Source organism: Telopea speciosissima, chromosome 4 (assembly GCF_018873765.1).
Source record: "Telopea speciosissima isolate NSW1024214 ecotype Mountain lineage chromosome 4, Tspe_v1, whole genome shotgun sequence".
NCBI classification, from domain to species: domain Eukaryota; kingdom Viridiplantae; phylum Streptophyta; class Magnoliopsida; order Proteales; family Proteaceae; genus Telopea; species Telopea speciosissima.
Window position 1 is genome coordinate 11954403 of NC_057919.1, and position 21735 is coordinate 11976137.

General features: G+C 38.2%; 1 protein-coding gene across 1 annotated transcript; it reads right to left on the reverse strand.

The window, feature by feature from the left end:
• Positions 1-1912: 1912 nt before the first annotated feature.
• LOC122658271 lies at positions 1913-21328 on the reverse strand. The gene is made up of 6 exons (XM_043853190.1): positions 21314-21328; positions 6754-7019; positions 4244-4540; positions 3923-4141; positions 3131-3259; positions 1913-2150 (listed from the first exon to the last, which is right to left on the reverse strand). Exons 2-6 carry the CDS (start codon positions 7009-7011, stop codon positions 1941-1943), a joined length of 1113 nt encoding a protein of 370 aa, XP_043709125.1. The 5' UTR covers positions 7012-7019; positions 21314-21328; the 3' UTR covers positions 1913-1940.
• Between the last annotated feature and the right edge of the window lie 407 nt (positions 21329-21735).

Sequence of the window (21735 nt, forward strand, 5' to 3'; positions counted from 1 at the left end):
GGCATGTGAAATGATAGGACTTACCTTAGTTACAAAAAAATATACTAATAGGACTAAATAATATAACAACTTTGTTTTTCACAAACCTTGGTTACAACAAGATTTTCCCTTTAAAGAAATTAAAAAATCAACCGATTATTATATTTGAAAAATTGAGTGTTGTTGACACAGGATTAAGTTTTCCTTCTCACCCATGCTGAAGAGATTATTGTGATTTAACTCCTGAAATAGTGAATATCATCATTAACTCTTACCTCACATTGTATGGGTGGGTGGAGAAATTGGATCCAGTGTAAATTTTGTTTTCAAATACAATCGAACACAAAGTTCGTCAAATTTAGAGTATACGTTTAAAGGGCGTTAGTTTAATTATCTTATGGAAAAAAGAAGGCTACCAAACTGCCTATTGCCTACACTCAAACATAGGAAGGGCATAATGACCACCTACCCATCATGAAATCAAAAATGTATTCCACCCTTGGTGGATGCCCCCGTACTTGTGCTAGAGCCACGCAGCCTGGCAACAATCCACCTCCCTTAGTACAATATTGTACACACCATCAGTGTAATGTTACACCCTCTTTTCTTTTTCTCTCTCCTCCATCCTCCTTACCTTTTTGATATTTTGGTAATGCTCCCCTGCCCCTTTCTGAAGGAACCAACATCGCCTCTTCTCATTGGTGGGTTCGTGATGCAAAGGCAACACTGCCCATTCCTTGGTGTAATAAACACAAAATAGAACTTAGCCATTGCCTTCAATCATTAACTATAGCTAATAATTAACTATGATTCTCTAATGGAAAAATCACCAGAGTTACCTACTCGTTGAAAAACTCATACATTTATCTCTCCATTCGGTGAAACCACGATCCACATATTCTAACCCTATTCCACACTTGTATCCCCATCCCCTAACCCCCCCCTCCCTATTAAAGCTCTCTAATTCCCAAAAATAAAAAAAAAATGAATCAAGTTATTTTAGATTTTATATTATAGAGAGAATGTTCTCTATGCCGAAACGTAGGCTACGCCCAGACACATGGGCAACCTGTGCAGGGGGACGGGGTGGTCATTGCACCCACCCCCATGTGTTTGGGCGCAACGGCTGCGGCACAGAGAACAACACCCCTATATTATATTATTGAACCCTTCTATGCATGAAGTATGCCCCATGAAGTATGACACTTCACTATTTACAACTTGACAATACATGGGTTAGGCCATGTAATAGAAGACCCTAGATATGTATATTTCAAGGCCAAATTTTAGTCCAAAGTAATCAAGAAATGTTTCTTAGTCTCTGCTTAAAAATTTTAATAAAATTATCAAAATACCACCAAATGAAGATAAATATAAAATACAAAATGGTATCTTTTGTAATGTTAACTATTTCATGCTTGTCTGGTCCTCCAATACATGGACTAACCCATGCCATGTAACAAATAGTGAAGCAATGTCCTTCACCAGGCATACTGACAAGGAAGAAAACCCCTTCTTTTCCCATTTTGAGACGAGTAAAATTTACTTGAAGAAAAATGTTTTTTTTTTTGGGGGGGGGGGGGTGGAGGGGGTTGGAGCCTAAATGACAGGCCCAACCCCCATTAAAGGTAAAAATCCAACCCTCGAGATGCTAACACGCGTGCTCTCATTGGCTTTCGCATGCACATGACCCCTACACTCCCCCTTTACTTAATGACCACTATGAATCATTTCCTTTGTTTTTTTAGACAGTTACGGGGGGAGGGGGGAAGCTGAACAGATTGCATAACTATCACAACATTAGTATCTGAAAAACTGAAAATACTCTACAGTACCATCCATAGGAACACAACCAAGTGAATTACATTAATGAAAATTATCTGTTCTAAGTACTTAACTAGTTGTTATCCCTTCTTTTAATGCTACTTAAAACTTCTTCATTGTCTTCTAAAAACCGACATTCAAGATGTCGATGAGGGTAGCAGGGTTGAAGAAGTAGAAAGAGTCTCATGCACGACCGAGTTTGAAGAAACCGAAATGGAAACACCCTCTAATTGCAACATAATACTTCCAAGGATCTGTGTCATGAATTTTTTGAATTCTTCCTCTGAAACTGCCTTGCCATCATCGGCATTCACCAGAGTAAACGCCTCACTTATAACCTTGTCCATCTGCATGATGCATATTAACGAGGAAACCATTACCAAAAAAAAATTAAGGGAAAAGAAACTTTGTCCGGGGAGTGTGGCCTAGGCCAGCATTCTCCTGAGTCTCTCTCTCCTCTCTATATAAAAAGACATCTCTGCCCCTAGTTTTGAGGAGGAGAAGGATAGACACATGGGAGTGCTAACGTAGGCCACACTCCCGGACAAGAAACTACTTCCCAAATATTAATGGGAAAACCAACACTAATCATCTTCATGCTATTGCTCGGGGTGCATTAGTGTAATTAGTTGTGCTCGGTGGATTAAAAGCCCAAGCTTTATTGGACATGGAACTTACAAGCCCACCTATCGGGGTGGGCAAGCCCTAAATGTGGCCCAAACAAGGTATATCCTTCTTGAGCCTTTCCAAACCTTATTAGATATCCAACTTACAAGCCCATGTACCAATTGAATGAATGCATAGATGGACAAGCCCATATTCGACCCAAACAAGATATATACTTCTTAGGCTTATGGTGTGTTAAACTAAAGTCCAGATTAGGGCAAGGTTTCTTACGTCCAATTCATGGTTTAAGGTATCGATTTCGGATCACCCAATACTGGTAATCTGTATCGGTATACCTAGCCTCTAAACCCTGATACTGTACCAATACCATATTGGTGAAACGGTGCAGAATAGGAGTAAGAGAATCAAAAACCCGAGTTTTAAGAAAACGTATGGCAAACTTGTCCGATATGGAACTTTCTGTATCGGTTTTAAAAGTGATCAATACCCGATCCGGAATGGACCTTTCCGTATCGTCTAATGATATCGACAGCAACCATCCTACAGGCCACCAAGTCCCAAGGATGAAGATTGGTGAGTCGGGTGGCTGTTCTAATGATCTTCTCTTGCTGTGACTTGGCCGAGTTGGGTATGGATGAATACATGTCACACCAAGAAATGGTCATTGGTGGATGGATGAATCATGAGGAAGGATGGATACCTGATCAACAGCACCTAAAGGAGGCAAACCAGCTGTGGGGGCCAGCAAATCCAGGGCGATACGTAGATACTCCTTAGACACCTTGTTGTGTCGATCTTTTGGTAGATCTCTCACCACTGCATCCAACGACTGTAAACCATCAAAACACACTTTGGGTTATTGTCGTCCGCTGCACTAGAAATAGTAAACAAAGAAGAAACTAATTAATGGCAATGTTTCTATTCCAAACACACTAAAATATAAAGCATAACCTAACATCGGGCCAGGCTGGGCTGGGCTTAACCCGAGGCCTCAATCTGATCCAGCCCGACCCTAACCCTAGACCTAAAAATTTCAATCCTAACCCGCCCTTAGGGTTGAAAAATCCAGCCCAGACCCTATTCGGACTCGGGGCTGAAAGAGTTAAACTTAGTAGGTGATGGTGGCAGGTGGTAGTGTGGTGGTCGGGGTGGTGGTGGCGGCGACGGTGGAGTTGGTGGTGGAGGAGGTGGAGATAGTGGCAGCAGAAGTGGAGGCGGTGGCGGAGGAGATGGTGATGGTGGCGGCGACTGTAATGGCGATTTGTGAATATCAAATCAATATCACGCATATTTTTGCTTTCAATTTGTGTTTATCTTTTTAGAATTTCTTTTTGGAGTTTCTCAAAACCGTATCAGAACCATTTTTTTTTACCAGGTTCGTCTCAAAAAACACAAAAAGAGACCGGACAACACATACAGGTTCTGTTCTACTTCTGCCAAACACACAAACAATTTTTTGGAAAATTACCATACAGACCCTAAGAGTGCTCACCTTATCCAATTCGAATTTGTTGGTTAATAACCTCTTGATGCTGCTCCCTTCAAAGTTGTTTTCGCTGTGAGCGACGATGACTGGTTGCTCCTTGAGACGCTGAGCCAGACTCAAGGCTACCTTCTTGAATTCTTCTATGAAGTTCTCTTGAGAAACATTTCCTTTCTGATCACCTATTGCACATGACTGGAGAACTGGTTCCACAATGTTGCTAGCAACCTAAATAAAGTAAACAAAAAATTTATTTTAGCTTTGCATCACACTTTTTGGATATGTATGAGATAACATAGTAGAAAGGTTAGAAGATAAGATATATAGTACCCAAGAATCTGTGGAAGGAGGCATTCCATGATCAACTTTGAGCTGCTCCAATGCCTTGATAATGTAATCACGGAGGGATCCATTAACTGTTTGAATCTGTGAGAATATAGAGACTATCTCTGGTTCAAATCTTGGGCCATTGATGAATTCTTTCAGGTCCTCACCACTGATCTTGAGGATCACAACTGGGTCTCGCTTCAACCCAGCAGCCATTCCTAGTAGAATGTCTGAGAGAACTTTTTTGAACTCAGTCTTGCTTACTGTTTCTTGTTTACCATGAGTGAACTGTTGCAAAACCTTCAGACATCAACAACAAAATCCATTTCAGACACTATTGAGAGCGAACCTGCTAGCTATCATATTTTATACAACTCTGTTTCTTTCTAATCTAGAAGTTCAAATTGATCAGAAGATCCAAATAGTGCAACCCTGGAGGTATAAAATTACAAGTTGTGCCCGTTTGATGAGAGACCTTGTTGAGTGCCACATTTACCATATTTGTTCAGAGCAGCCTTATACTCTGATCAGGTATCTCGAAGATTGCACTGAAAAAATGACCATGAAGACTTGGCTTTCTTTCACAAATATTAAGAATAACGTTAAGGGAAGCGGTTCTCCGTTTGGGAGCATGGCCTACACCAGCGCTCCTAATGTCTCTTTCTCATCCCCATCAAGGGGCATAGAAGTCATTTCATTACGTTGAGGAGAGAGATAAATACAAGGGAATAAGGTGTCAACAAGCCGGTTCCGGCCGGTTTTGGTTCGGTTTTTTTGGTTTCGGTGTGACTTTTATAGAAACCGAAACCAAACCATTAAGAAATATTCGGTTTTGGTACGGTTTCGGTTTCGGTGCGGTTTGGTTTCGTGTCGGTTTCGGTTTATGATAACGGGTTGATATCGGTTTGGTACCGGTTTTATATAACTAGTAAGGTCCGGTTAGTGCTAATTTTTCTTCTCTTTCTCTTTTAAGTACATAAAATATTTCAAATATAATGCATCTTTGTATCCTATGTCCTATGGCCTATGGATACAATTGGTTGGGTAATCACTAACAAAGGATATGAGATAAAGTGAGAAACTATCACAACACATTTAGGGGGCAATGGGGCATTAGGCAGTTACTGATTTACTCATTTATCGGGTTAAGTCGGTTCGGTTTGGGTTCGGGCCTAACGGTTCAGGCTACCGGTGCACCGTCAAGCTAGCCCAAACCAAACCGTTTGCCTTTCTGGATCCACAAACCGAACCGAACCATTAAGAGTTCGGTCCGTTGTGGTCCGGGCTCGTTCAGGCTGGTTTGGGCCGGTTTCATCGGTTCGGATTGGGTATTGACACCCCTACAAGGGAGCAGTCGCCATAGACCACGATTTTCTTTTTCCCTAACATTGAATATACTGAGAAAGGATCAATACCCCTTAAAGAACCCTTAAAGAAACATTACCTCCACAAGAATATATAGATATTTATTTTTTAGGAGAAAGAATGCTATATAGGCGTGTGTAGTGTGTTGCCCCTATACCCAGACACAGGGGCACGCAAAATGACCACTACATCATCGGGATTTTCCACCTTTCCATGGTGGTGTGGCGGTCATTTTACACACCCTTATGTCTGGGGTATTCGGCTCTCCTCCAACCATGGCGGGAGTTGAAGGATCCAACCTAGCAAAAATAGGGACGTTTAGGTTATTTCACAAGTGGACCCCCTCAAATGACCAAAACCCCTTGTTTTTGTTGACTTGGATCCTCCACCTCCTCAGCATGGCTGGGGGAGAGCCAAGTCCGTGTCTAGGCGCATGGGCAAAGCACCACACGCTTCAAGTAACATTCTCTTACCTATATTTTTTTTTAAGAGACGGGGAAGACTATTGTCTCCATTTATTTGCCCCTCCATTTCCTCCATTTCATCTCATAGGGGAGGTAGAAATGTCCACCCTAACCCCCTGTTCGAACACACTGCCCGGATGGGATCCACTCCCCTCCTATTAGATGAAATGGAGTACATGAAAAGACAGATAAATGAAGACGATAATTTCCCGGGTGATTAGTAGAATTTTCAAGCAGTTTATGTTGTAGGGACACGAATAGGCCCAAATTTTGTTTTTTGCTATCTTGGGCAGACCTGCACCACTACTTGTGTCGGCGGGAAGAATAACCGAGCTACAATCGGCCCGGACTGCTAATATTAAGCTAACTTTGTATATATGCACACTAGAGACAAACAGATAGTGGAGCATGAATCATCAAATTCATATCAACCCCTTTAACATTCAAAGCTTTCAAGCAGTCAAAATCAAGGCAGTTTACAAGTTGATAAGAAACAAAAGCTAAAGATTTGAACAGCAGCTGTTCATGACATAACGCACATGAAAACAATATCAGAAGAACAGTTTAAAAACGTGTAAATTAAGCAATAATAAAAAAAAAGAAAAAAAAAAGAATTATGATTTTTCAAAACAGAGTATTATGATTTTTGAGAAAGAGCATCAAACGGCTAGCTTAATTAGGTACCTCAGAGTAGATATGATCAGAATCAGGAGAGGTTCCCTGAGCAGGAAGACCAAGAGCACCACCAAGATCAGCTACAGCGGGTTGGAGCTCCTTCACTGAGAGCTTTCCGTCTCTATCTTGATCGAGTTCCTCAAATTTATGATTCACGTAATTGCTGAATACTTTCTCGTTTCCAACTAATTCCATTATATCCGAACCGTCTAACACCTCCGCTTCACCTGCTCCTCCACTTTTCTTCATCACCGTGTCACTGGCCATTTGGGACTTTTGTTCTCTCTTTTCTCTAATCTGGATTTGGTTCCTCTGACTCTATTAATCGCCCTTCTACCTTTCTCAACTCTCTTTACTCGATCTATTTATATACACAGATTTACACACTGAGAATCTCGTGAAGATTGAAGAACAATCCTTCGAAAAAGAAAAACTAAATTTAAGTTCTTTTGCTTTGTTCTTCTAGTCTTCTCTGGAACTCTCTCTCTTTCTCTGTGCTCGCATGGGTTTATGTGACTGTGACGGTGAGAAATGTAGTCACCAATCGGTATTTGATTGGGACACATGGGGGGCGGCTATCTATGTTCTGTCCAGAAGGAATTAGATATTAGATTACCCATTCTCTGATTTTCTTTCTAATCAATGTTTGTTTTCATCAATCGTCAAAAACATATCTTCTTTTTATCCTAAATAACCTGCCACACTAGTTAATTAAATAATATATTTCGTTTTACGTTATATTTAAAAATGTTCAAATTGTTATTAATTGATGTTGGATAACAATTTGCCGATGTCGGTGGTTTTTTTTTTTTTTTTTTTTTTTTTTTTGAGAATATATATATTAAAGTATATTAAAGAATAAAAGAAGAGTAATCTACAATCTTTGAACCTCCTCCCGCCAGCATCACCACGAACTAAGCCAGAGAGAGACCCTGTGTACAACTAAGAAGTCCAGCCAAACAGTAAACACATTGATTGAGGTCAGTGGTTTTTCTTTATACATCGGATAGAGACTCCCCAAAGTTAGGTTTATTAAGGATTAAAATCCTCATTAATTTTTTGTTCGTCGAATGTGGTGGAGTTTGGGATTGAGAGGTTAACACTTAACAGACGTGACATCCAACTGTTTGAAGTTGATTGAATTATTATTATTATTATTTTTTATAGAGCTCAAAACCGTTAGATATATATCGCTCTTGCTAGGTGTTGAGTTCTGAACCCCAAATTGCATCACACTGTACTTTTAGGGAATTGAAGAGGATTTTTATTTATCAAAAACTCCTACAGTATGTATATTAGACTTTGTTTGATGTGTAATGTGTTTTTACCGACATTAGATGTAAGTCTGCCCATTCGTCGATGACATCAATGAGTTTACATTCGACATGGGGATAGATTCTATTGGATGTCCTTAACAATTAGTTTTCTGTTTTTTCTTTTAGAGAGTCGCACCTTTTGGGCCTATTTTGGAAGGGTATGCCTAAAGAAATGCTTCTCCTCTTTCAGTAGAGGACATCCTAGACACTTAGTAATGAATTCCAATTATCCCCTTCTTCTCCATTCCATACATTCTTACTATTGTGTTGTGTCTACTTATTTTCAAGTGCTTTAATGTGTGTTCATGAGAGTTTCATTCTCTTGTTGATTGAGCACAAACTAAGTGTATTCTGTTATAGCCTAATATGTGAGTGCAATGACTACTGGAAGAGTCTACGTAACTATTACATATTGGAGGCTAAGTTGCATTACCTTGCTTCACTAAGGGTGTTCATTGTTTTATTTATTGATCAGATCAGTATCTTGTTCCCCTTATTTACATATAAGTTTTGGATGAATATTTTTAGTTGTTGATAATTAATTTTTTATGTTTTTTTTGTTTTGTAAGAAGTAGTTGATAATTAGTTACATAAACTAAGATTCCAATCTAATAGTTGATACTTCAATGACACCTTTGTCACACCTATGTCTCTTGCACTAATTAATGCCTCTACTCATGCCCTGTTCATGTTCTTTAGAGACATAAAATGCATGGATAATTCATGACGACGCAAATTAAAAGCAAATCATGTTTTTTTTATAAACGCTTTCTTTGTTTGCCCGGGGTCTTCCTCTTTAGTAGCGGATTGGTACATAGGAACATTAGTAGAATGTCCCCAGAAAAGCCAGAAGGAAAAGGTGCCCCAAAGCACTGAAATATTATATTTAAGATATGTCTCATATTTACTATTTGAACTGTTTCTCTAGTAGCACCCACTCCCTTAGAGATTTCTTGATTTCGAAATGTATCAAATCTCGATTTTGGGTATTGTGACCAATTAACCAACCAACAAAATTACTTGTTACAAATAAGATCTTGTTGTTGCATCGAAACATATAAATGTAGATTAGTCTTGCTGGGTTGAGTCTCTTTCTTCTTACTATCTGCTATTTTTTTTTGTTATTTTTTTATGCATGTAATCGACCCCATTAAGTTAAGATAAGATTGAATTTGTTGTTGTTGTTGTTTGAAAAATGAATGAAGACACAAATTAAAAGCAAATATCATGTTTTTAATAAATTCTTTTTTTGGTCAGATGTTTTTATAAATTTAACTGAATACTTTTTTAAGCTTTTACGTAAAGTAGAACACGAATAAAAATAGACATGGGCAGAGAATCCTTTTTCCATATACCTACATGGCTGCAAGGTTTCAAAACCTAGAATTGGCCACAAGATTGACCTTCATCGATTTGGATTCAGATTAGATAATAATTGGATGGAATCAATCAAAATCAACTAAAACCCTAAAAATGGAACGGGAAGGAAAGGCATATATCTCTTTCTATCTCTTATTTGAAGTTTTTGATTAAAAAATCTTGAAGATCTAGCAACAGAATAATTTTCTATATTTCTGATGCTTACAGGATGAAGATAATGTTAAGAAATTGAGATATAAATGGTGTCATTCCCATACCCATTTTCTTTCTTCAGAATCAAGGAAAATCTTTTTAAAACCATCATACACTATTGTTTATTGGAGAATATTCCGAGAACATAAAGCTAAAATTTCTATTCGCACTAAGTTAAAATTATCAGTAATTTAAGGGAGTGTCTGAACGACATCTCTATAGGTGTATTTATAACTTGACATCTTCTTTTAATTGTCTCTTGTCGTATTCTCAAAAGGTTTTAAGATATGGGTATAAAAGGGTTCTCAAAAATAAATTAATAGTAACAAATCATTATATCATTATATCATTATCAAAAGATGTCATTGTTATTCACATTTTTCTAGTATACATGTAAAATGACATTAGAAAAAACTATATATTATACCTAAAAGATAAAAAAATAAGATTATAATTTTTTTAACACCTTAAAAGGTGTCAATAAGAAAACCCATTTAAGTAAATGAATCAAATTATATTTATAAACAGACAGCAATCACGGCATAAGTCTAGTGCATCTAATCCTTCTTCTTACTCATGTTTTTCCAAATGCCTTTAAAATTTATAAAGTGATTAATTGGTAATGGTAAGCAATTAAAATCTTGTACATTTACAAGCCTAATGCCTTTAAAATTCTATACATGGTTTCGCAAGTGAACGATACTGTGCTGGTATCGTATTGGTGATATGCATGGTACGTACAGGGGGTAAAATGGTTAAAAAAACTCATTTTTAAAGGAGAACCAAAGGTAAATTTGTCTAATACAGTTGATCAATGTCGATACCGTTCTGATACTGTATCAGTTTCCAAATTGATCGATACTCGTTCTGATACCGTATACTAAAACCATGGTTCAATATTCAATTTCACCGATTCATCGCCAAAAAAAAAAAAACCTTTAGGAATAGCAATTCGGTTATTTGGATTGAGACTGATATAATAGTGGGTAACAGATACTCTCCTTAGTCTCTTTTTATCTGTTTTAATTTCTTTTGCTTTTTTCGAAGATAATGGAGACAAACAATCTTCTAAAGTGATTGATTTTCCATTGATGCTGTCCACAACAATGTTGGAATATTAGAATGGTCACCCTTTAATTTCCTTTACAATCAAATGAAGGAAAATAGGATTAGAAGGTAATATGAAAGATTTTGGGTGCCACAAATCTTGGTTAATTTGAAAAGTAAAACAAAAATTACAAAAGAAATTTAAGTGGTTTATATATTTGTGTTTATGTTAAATAATTATTACAAAAGTTTATTACAATGTGATAAGAAAATGTGGAATGAATACCAATGCTGATGTTTAGTTGCCTCTTTAAGAAATAAATAAAGAAGAGAAACTAATTAAGTTGAAGAATAGAGAGTGATTAATGTGTAGTTTAATAGATACCTTAATTTCGATCTAAATATCACCATCTGGGTTGATGATGTGGTTACACAATTAAATAGAGGTGATTGTATGATTAGTCATATGTCAAATTTCAAAATTTAATATAATCAAGGGAAAGAGAACGCTACTTGGTCATGTGCGGCGTGCGACTCTTGCGCCTAGACACAAGACCATGCGAAATGACCACCACGCCCTCAAGGATTTCAATCTTTCCGTGGGGGTGCGATTGTCATTTTACATAGCCCTATGTCTAGGCATTGGAGCCGTGCACCACATGCGATCGTACTGTTCCTTTCCCCTATACAATCAGATACCTTTTAATGTATTAGAACACATCCCATGTCTATTCATGCACTCTTTCGGCTCTGATTATCTGTGTATGGATAAAGTTTTCCATAGGATGTAGGAGTTAATAATGAGACTCACTATTTCAAGAGTCCAATTATAACATCAAATGCCCGTAGTAGATGAAAGAGACACGTGATGAAAAACTTTCACCTTTTTGTATTATTGACATGGGAGGAGGATTGCTGCAAGGCTAAGAGGCCCATGCAACGATACAAGGGGAATGGGAGCGTGCATAGGACATTCAGCAGAGGTGGGATTGTTATTTTATAAGAGTGGGACGGTCATTTTTAGTTTCCTATGTTTGGACGGCCACACAGCCTTCTTTTTTATGCTGACCCATCAACCGATACATATTGATATCATACTGGCTTTGGTAGTAACCGTAACAACTAAAACCCTGCCTACTACAAGCCTTCCAAGCATGGATTGAGGTATCAATATTGGATTGGCACAGCATCAACCGAGGCCGATATCGATCCTTGACCAATCCTAGGATGGCAATCAGTATCGGGTGTAGGATCGATCGATCCGACCTGATCCAAATCACAAGTAACTTGGTTTTTGTTGGATTTTTTCACCAAAAATCGAAAAAGAAAAAAAAAAAAAAACAGTAATCTATTTCTACATTTTTTTTTTTTAATTGGAAGTTTGTTTCTTATTTGGTCCATGATTTCACTAAAACCAGGTATTTACCTTTTTTCTGAATTTTTTTTGACCAATCCAGACCCAATGTAGGTCGATATATATCGATCGAGATAAGCAAAGACCGATACCAAAACTGATACCTCAATCGTTGCTTCTAAGACACAGAACGATCGCTGGTTGGGAACATGTTTTTAGTAATCGGTATCGAATCGATTGATTCATATCGATGCCATATTGGTGGATCGGTACAAACAAGAGTAAAAATATTTTAAAAAAATTCAAAATTTCAAAGGAAACAGAGATAAATCTGTTCGATCTGGACCGATACCGATACCAATTACATCTTTTTTAAAATTTTTTTGGATAAGAAACGAATTTAGTGATACCAATTACTAAAACCATACTTGAAGGGATCATAATTCGTAATCGTTATCATATCTAAAGGCAACTTTAGACAAACATAAATACACGTTAACTTGTGCTGCTCACGCCAGAAGACGTACTCTTTCTTGGGAAAGTGTTTGGTGGCGGCACTCAAAATTAGCCACTCGTTCCATTTAGAGGTTCCACTCAACAACACCGGCCCACTTCCGATTATCTTTTAAAGATCAACTACGACCACAAAACAAAACAATTTTTAGCGGTTCGTTTCCAAAGACCAAAATTATAGGCAGGTGGGATTCTGGGTTTTTGGCAATCCTCATCTGGGACCATGGTTCGTAAATCTCAGATCGGATTGGTATTGGCCAAGGCTGATCCCGAGATTAGACCGATCTCACAAGGTATTCTTGGATCGTCCCTTGGATTGGCCGATTCGATTTGATACTTATCATTTTTATATTTTTTTGTGTTTTTTACCAATAAATTGGTTTATTCGAAAAAAACCTTGTTCTTTGCAAGATCCATCTCGTGTCTGATCACCAGCTACGGCACCTAAATGACCGCTCAGTGATAAAGGAGGTAGGGGTGCAGAGACAGCCAGGAGGTTTGCCTTTGCTGTCTTTTAGCGGTGCTGCACAGGTGCAGCTCCCGCCACGGCTACATAAGATCCTTTTCCGTCTAGCTGCTGTTCCAAAGCTTTCATGCCACCTAAAGGGAGAATGAGATGCGAACAATGGGCAAAGGAGCAGATCTGGTTGTTTACTTACTTTCGTACTAGCGTGAGCGTACTTGTGTGTTAAAGGGGTACTTTATTTTGGCTGCTAAGTAGAAGTAGAAGCTATAGGCGAAGGCTTTCGCGCTTTGCTGTTAAGTAAGGTGGAAGCTAGCTACTTGCTTGTTAAAGGTGTTTGCTCGCGGCTATTCGTAGATCTGGAGTTCTGCCCTAGCTATAGCCGATTGTGCTACTTTCAATCTTTAGTTGTGGGTATCTTGTGTTGCTGATGAGCGTTACTACGCTTATCACATTAATAATATAATAGATAAAGAAGATTGTGAATTACTTTATTCAGGATGCAGACAAGCCAGTATTACATTTACAGAGCCATACTTACGATGTATTGAATATGATACAATTACATAGGCAGTACTAGTGTTTTCTGAATTATATGGCTTGTAAGTAAACAACGAATCTGTGGATATTTGAACCCGAGTATCCAAGAAAAAACAGAATATTTGATGGAAGAACGGGAGATCCTTTTGAATAACCCGTTCTAATAGGAAAGTCCTATATCCTGAAATTAATTCATCAAGTTGATGATAAAATTCCACGGGCGTGCTCATTATCAGATAACTGGAGGGGACACCAAAGGCCTCTGCCCTTCCATCCCTTGGATAGATAGAGAGCGAGGGCAGAGCTTTTGGTTTTTTCATGTTATGTTGTCAGAGAGTTGAACAATGAAAATAGATGGCATTTCAAAATATTCTTGTAATTCCTTCATTTGAAATGAGATTTGAACCAAAGGTCAAGTATTTCTTGGGTTATCAAATGAACGGACTCGAACCGTAGAACTTCTCGGTAAAATAGATCAAACTGATTATTATCAAAATGATTCAAACTGTTTCAAACTTCCATATGGCGAAGGCATAGTCTTCTTATTTTTCAGGTTGAACTTATATTTTCCACCTCCTCAACTTCACCCACTACCGTCATTATCTAAAAAACTTCTGGCTTAGTGGGATCGAATCAATGTTTTCAAGGAATGAAATCTACCCATAATAGATCCTAGTCTAAAATGGTAAGATCCCCTCCCCCCCCCCCCCCCTTCACTCTCAGATTTGAGACTAAATCTCTAAATGACAGTGTGGAAGACTCAATCTCTAAACAACAGCGTGGAAGAGTTATTCCATCTAGATTCGTTGGGCTTACCACACTAGCTAGCCCAAATGATAACATAGTTATGGTCTATTAGGCTTCCTAAGCTATCCAAGCCCATGCCATACAAATCAAACCTAATACTGGAAATAACAGCCCAACTCTGTCCTACCGAGTAATTAAAGCTTCCAGCTCAAGTGGCTATTCGAAAATGCCTCATAACAGGGTGTCGACCTGTTGGTCTCGGTCAGTCGGGCCTTATTAGTCCCCATGAAAAGGCAGGGGTGTGCTGGTCATTTCACAATTGATTGTGTTTGGACACATGTACACTCTACAACAAATAAGCGGGTGGCGTTGTTTCCCCCCTTTTTTCAATTATAAAAAACTGATATAACTTTTATTCCAAAAGCAATACACACACGGTTGTGTCTAGACGTAGGTACACGCCACAACAAACGAGCAGATGGCGTTCTTTGTCCCCTTTTATTAATTATAAAAAAGTGATCTAACGTCTATTCCAAAAGCAATACACACAAGACGATCATCGTCTATTTTTTTTTCTCTATAATGGGAAGTAGTTATCTGGAGGGAGAGTCACTGTGGCCTACACTAGCATTTCTATATGTGTATCTAAGTGATTGCATAGGCCACACTCCCACTCCAGACAAAGTTCTTTTTTCCTTCATTTTAGGACCCAATTCCTTGTCCAAGGAGTTGTTGAACTTCTAAAAACATTCCTAAACCGAGATCATAGATATATGTCTCAAGTGTCAACTCTTAACTATTGAGCTGTCCTAACTAACCTTTAAAATATATTTATCTCATGAGTTGGTCGATTTCTCCTCTAGATTTTGAGTTTTTCCACACACACCCCCCCCCCTCTTATGCGTGGGAGTGCTTCTCCTCCTCCTTTTCTATTCTCTCTTTTTTTTTTTTTTTGTTTGATGAAATTGTAATCACACAAACCACATATCAATCCCAAAAAATTAATCAACTTTTAGGACTATAGAATGGTGGATATACACAACACACACCACACACCACACTCACACACCATCACACAAACCACACACCAATCTCAACAGATTAACTGACTTTTAGGACCGCGCGGAATGGCGGATAAACACAACACACACCAGACACCACACTCACACACCCAATGTGGGACTAAACCCACACACCTATGTTTTTTTTTTCCTCCTCTTGCATCCTCTCTCTCTCTCTCTCTCTCTCTCTCTCTCTCTCTCTCTCTCTCTCTATATATATATATATATATATATGAGTCCCTTAATTTTCACTTCTACGTTGTACACGCAATAGAATAGATAGAGTCCAAGTCTTCTACCTTGGACTGCTGCTGCATGATTCCGCGTGGTAACTTATTAATTTAATGGGTCCAAAACTCCTTGCAGCTCAGAACTGACGCCAGAGAATTGGATTGCACATCGACCGTTGCGCCTAAAAGGTAATTAAGGTAATGGTTTACATAAGAAGGCAGGCTGGCCAATGCAAGAAAGAATTAGAAACCTTAAACCTTTTTATGGTCGGTCAATGGGAAATCCAAGTCTCGGGCGTCGGTTGGGAGCTACAAGCAGTTTTTGGAAAGCCGGAGACTATGAAGCGCTTTCTGAAGGTGGTGGTTCGGTATGTCCATCTCTTGGCGGTATGTAATACCTCACTGTCGATCTCTTCAATTCTTTAATATGATTATTTCTATTTTAATTTCTGTGTTCTGTGGTTTTATTTTTTGGGACTGTTTGATATGATTAAAAAACAACTTATCTTTGCTAAATAGAAATCGTCATAAAATAGTTGAGGAATTATTTTTATTTTAGAGACTAAAATCACTCTAGCTCATTTTGCACTAGACGTTTTATGTTACACTGGTTGGAACAAAGGGGGTGGGAATTGAAGGTTATTAGACTTTCTTTAAAAATATTTAAACAAAATTTAGAGGTAATTTCTGGATATAAAATGGTTGAAAACCATAAGTATTTGCTGCAAGAAGGACTTGGAGGTTGTATGGGAAGTTGTACTGAGGATGATGGCATATAGATGGAGTTGCATGAAATCATTAGTTAAGTTCACTGGAAAAAGAAAAAAAAAAGACTTTTCTAAGAAAAGTTATTAGACTTCATTATTAGTACATTGAAAAGTTTTTTTTTTGTTTTTTGGGACATGAAACTAAGAAATATATTAAGAGAAGTTTTACTACAGATTGATTTCTCCATTTGCAACATTGAAAAATGGTTATAAACTCAATCTAGGCATCTTTGATCCAGTGGTTAAAACTTTGAAGGAGAAATTAACTCAATCTCTTAATCGATTTTCAGATTCAAACCCTTAATCTGAAAATCGTTCAGATTAAGGGTTTTGGGTTGTTTTGATTTGAAATTTGTTTAAGGAAAAGAAATTTTCTGAAATCGATTAGGGTTTGAAATCAATAGGAGGTAGGAGCGGTGGGGTGGCATGAGGAAGAAGAAGAAGAAGAAGGAGAAGGAGGGTAAATCTGTCAATTTTATTATTTTCTATTGAATAGGTGATAAGGGTAAAATGAATATTTCCAATTAAACACTAACAACAAACTAACACCGTCAGATTTCAGGGAGTGTCAAGTAATTGTTTGAAACGTTGGTGATAATAAGCAAAATGACAATAGTCTAGGAGATGTCCAAGTAATTTTGTCTACTACCTAAATCAGTTTGAAATTTAATCATATATGGATTATGTTACATTTAATTATAATTCGATTTGTTTGCATCCAGTGTTGCTAATTATCCTACAGCTATTTGTAGGTAATGCAAAAGGCTGGAGAAAAGATCCCAATGGTAGGTTTTTGTTAGGGGATCCCGCTCCTCACCAATGAACCTGCCACCCAGGGAGTGCCCAATGAGGCATCTGACAGCAGGGCTGGCTAGCACATATCCTCGAGCACCCGTTGGAATGTGTGCCAATCAGCCCAGTCGTCGGATGCCTCATTGGGTGGATTCCTTATTGGGGAGGAGCTCGACTCTTTGTTGGGTGTTGCTTACCTAAGTATGTACTATGGTTTTTTTTTTAATAAAAACTTATTAACGGTGGAACAAAGTTTGAAAAGAGTCTACAAAGAGAGGAATGAAAATACAAGGAGGAGGAAAATCATCCTAGAAATTAAAGGGTTGGGAGGATGCTCCCATTCCAGCCAGAAGGTTTGCAGCAACATTCGCTTATCTTAAAGTATGCTCGAAAATGACGGCTCCAAACAAGTGAGTGAGGTTCTAGCAATCATAAACTACGGTGTTGATCCTCCGAGGAATAGAATTAGACTTGCAATTGAGAACATCTATCACTAGGAGGTTATCACTTTCAATGATCGGATAGGATATACTCTGCGTTGAAGTCATCAACAGAGCCTGTCTAACAGCTAGCGCTTCCGCCACTAATGCATAATTCCAACCAATGCAATCAAAGAAACAACAGATAAAAGAATTGGATGTTCAGTAAACTCTCCCAATGCCAGCTCTCCCAGGGTTGCCTTTGCTTGCTCCATCTACATTGAACTTAGCAAATGGATCTAGGAGGGAATCCATTTAACAAGCCGATCTCTGCAAATAGCTGGATTTTGGCCCTCTTGTAAGAAATCTTTGATATCTGCCATGGCTCTAAGAATGTTTTTTAATATGCTGAAAGGGAAATTCCTGAAGAGTAGATCCCAGCAACTGTTCCAAATGTGCCAGACAATGTTGCAGAAGAGGGTGATCTTAACTTTGTGATCCCTATTATGGAGGTAACCAGAGCCCATAAGATATTTTTTTTAAGGGACAATGTTTTCTAGGTGGGACGCAGGGGCCACGCCGCGTTCACCAACCAATGGGAGTGCACATGGTGGCACAAAAAGGGGTGGAATTTTTACCATACATGGGAGAATGGTGGTCATTCCCGCCCTGTTGTGCGTGGGCATGGCCCTTCCATCCCACATAGAAAATATTCTCCCTTTTTTAAAAAAATGAAAAAGGAAAAGGAATGCTAACCAGTGTTGTATATGGACGTGTACCTGCGCCCAGATAGCCCGATGCAAAAGGACCACCACACCCCTTGGACCTTTCCACAATTCCAGGGGGTGTGGCAGTCTTTTTGCACTAGTCTGTGTCTGACGCAGGTACGCACCCGCACAACACCAGTTAGCGTTCTTTCCCCCAAAACAAAAAGAAACTGGTTCTCTAAGCAATAACCCACTCTCTCCACTGCCGTTGCACCTTATCTCTCTCTCCCCTTGTCTCGTGGTTGCAAATCAGGCTGCTGCAAGCCTGCAACCACTTGCTTCTTCTCCCCACTCCCCCCACTATTTCCCCCCCTCTTTGTCTCTCTCTCTCTCTCTCTCAAGGGTGTTAATGTATATTGAACCTGTTTACCTACCTAACCGAAGGTTTGTGGCGTTGCCCAGGACCTTGATCTGTCTCTGACATTATAGTCGAATCAACGTCCATCGCTTCTCGCCTTCAATATTCTCCTCAGATTTAAGATCAGAACAATCGTTCCTCCGGATTTGCATCTATAATGATTCTAATCCAACAGTCAAATATCTATTGAGATTAATTTAGTCGTTATGAATCAATATTAAAATAGTCATTCTTATGCTACCCAAAAAAAAAAATAGTCATTCTTATAAAAAAACAAAAATACCATATACCATTTCATCAAAAAAAAAAATACCATATACCTATATTCACATGTATGATGCATAAACACATCCATACACAACCATCCCGTATAAGTACATTGGTACATCCTAATAAAACGATGTTCATTTAAAAAAATCTAGGGAAAGTAGTTTTCTGTCCTTACGCCAGCACTTCCATGTGCCTATCTCTCTCCTCTTCAAAAAAGGGCAGAGATGTCTTTTCATTTAAGGAGGAGAGAGAGAGACTCATGAGAATACTAGCATAGACCACACTGCTGAACATAGTTCTTTTTCTCAAAAATCTATTCGCATTTTACTAAACATCCAATATAGAACTATTCTTTCTTCTCCTCCTCAGAATAATCAATAAAAGATTAAGAGGATCAAACCCATGGTTAATAATCACAAGAGAAGGAAGGTATGCAATTAATTAATAATCACAAGAGAAAGAAGGTATGCAATTAATAAATGCATTCCATTATCATTAACCTATGGTTAGAAACATTAAATGTTTAATCTCATATGATTAGGAGGATCAAACCTTGATCTTAACCCAAAAGAGAATTAAATAAATAATGTTCCACATTTATTCAATTGTTTTTTTTTTTTTTTTTTTAATAAGTAGCACATTATAGCTTATAGGGGCCATGTACTAATCCCGGCTTAGCAAGAGTTTTAAAGGCTTAGCTACTGATCTCCAGGAACTGGAAAAGTGTAAATGCATCCGGCTCCTCTCCTGGGAGTCTATCGCCTAGGGAGTGCCCACTAGGCATCCAATAACTGAGCTGACAGGGCACCCATCGGGATACACATAAGCACCCATCCCATTGTGGGATTCCATCCATAAAGGGCCAAGATAGAGAACAAAAAATCATAATAGTTCCATATGAATGAAGTGGGTGGGTGGAGAGATGCCACCTTTATCCATCTTCCTTCCCAAAGCATAAACTCAATCAAACCGAGTTGTTGGGTATCAATCTCTTTAGATTTTCCTTATTTCATTTTGGGATTTTGGGTTTAGATCACCCATCCATATGCGATTTGATCCCCAAGATCCAGATCTGAAAAATGAGATTATATATATTAAGATTTTTATGAACAAACCTGTAACGCCAACGTCGAACCCGAATAGGATACGAGCAGAGGCTGCAACTATGCAAACCATCACTATCGACGCCGTTAGCTTCTCGCTACCGGAACCATTGTCATCATCCAAGATCTCTGTAGGCATCCTTTAATCTCTCTCTCTCTCTCTCTCTGAAGAGACACAAAATGAATTATAGCCATGAATTTTTTGACTACTGTCTGTGTATGTGTGGGTATCCGTTTGTTGCTGGGGTATTGGGGAAGAAGGAAAGACTGTGTATGTGTGGGTATCCGTTTGTTGCTGGGGTATTGGGGAAGAAGGAAAGACTGGGTTTTATGAAAATTTTGTAACATCACTCACACGCCCAAAAGAATAATATAAATCAAGGGTGACGGTTGCCTGAAAGGCAGAAAAACGTGACCCACATTTTGTTGATGTCGATGCCTGAGAGATGGGGGAGCTCTGATACGAAACCACCGTGGGCTCTCGCTTCCTTAACCTTCGAAATGATTCTCCAAAATCGGAGTTTCAGATCCGGAGGAAATAGTCAGAGTCGGTTTTCTTGGGGCTAGAGGATAAAGACGACGATGATGATGATGATGGGTTGGGGTTAGGGATGAAGAAGAAGAAGAAGGATCGATATTTCTAATTAAACAATGAAACGATGCTCATACCCTTCGATTTTGAGACCTATGAGTACATGCTCATTAAAGTCCTCATATAAATGGTCAAAAGTGATTTTTTATCAAAAACCATAAAGGACTTTCGATCTATTTTTTATTTTTGGTTTTTTTTAATTTTTTTAAAATAGAAATAAACTCCATAAATGATACCAAATGCAACCAAAGGCGTTTTTAAAAGCAAAAATCAAAAATAAAAATTATACCCAAGACGCCCTAATTTAGCTCTCCTAAGAGCATAATCTCGTAAGCAACGGAATGGGCTCCCTACTCAGAGCCTCTTTGGCATCACTTTTCATTTTGTTTTTTTTTTATTTAAAAAATTTATTACTGAAAATCATTTTTTATGAAAAAATAAAAAAATGTTTAGTAACTACTAAACATAATTGATTGTAGAATGAAAAATAGGCTTGGTGCAAATGATTTTTATAACAATTTTTTAAGAAATAGCCCAAATCCAAAACCAACATGTAGTTTAAGTGGTGGGTGAATCTCTTCTTCTTCTCCAATCTGAAACCGTCTTTATACTTGTCGTTTTCACCTGATTTCTTCTCCATCTTCTTCTTCTTATTTTTCTTTTCTTTTCTTTTTTAATCGAAACCCAGCCAAACCTTACTCTCCCTCTACAAGCACAGTCATCGAACCCTCTCCCTCTCATCTTCTTCCACTCCGATTTTCTTTTCAACCCAAAGACCCTTTCCATTTTTCAATAAAAGAATCACCTAAACCCAAAACAGAACAAAGCTACAAAACCTCAGATCCTATTCATCAAACGCACTGGAGAGTCGAATGACACTAGAGAAGTGAATGTATAGACCACCAAACGCACTGGTTTTTTTTTTTTTTTAAATTATTTTTCAGTTTCCTTTTCTTCAGGGTTTGTAATTTTCGAACAATAAGAGAGAAGAGCATGTGAAGGACTGAAAATAAGAGCAAATGTCTATTTGACCCTTCATATATGGGTCTTATGAACACATGCTCATTAAAGAGCAAAAAA

What these genes read in the sequence shown, in the direction of transcription:
- LOC122658271 (XM_043853190.1), bottom strand. Translation starts at nt 7,011, where the DNA reads ATGGCCAGTGACACGGTGATGAAGAAAAGTGGAGGAGCAGGTGAAGCG. An exon ending in CTGATCATATCTACTCTGAG is followed by an intron (nt 4,541 to 6,753) that starts GTACCTAATTAA and finishes TGATGTCTGAAG; the next exon opens with GTTTTGCAACAGTTCACTCA. An exon ending in ACAAATTCGAATTGGATAAG is followed by an intron (nt 3,260 to 3,922) that starts GTGAGCACTCTT and finishes GATGGTTTACAG; the next exon opens with TCGTTGGATGCAGTGGTGAG.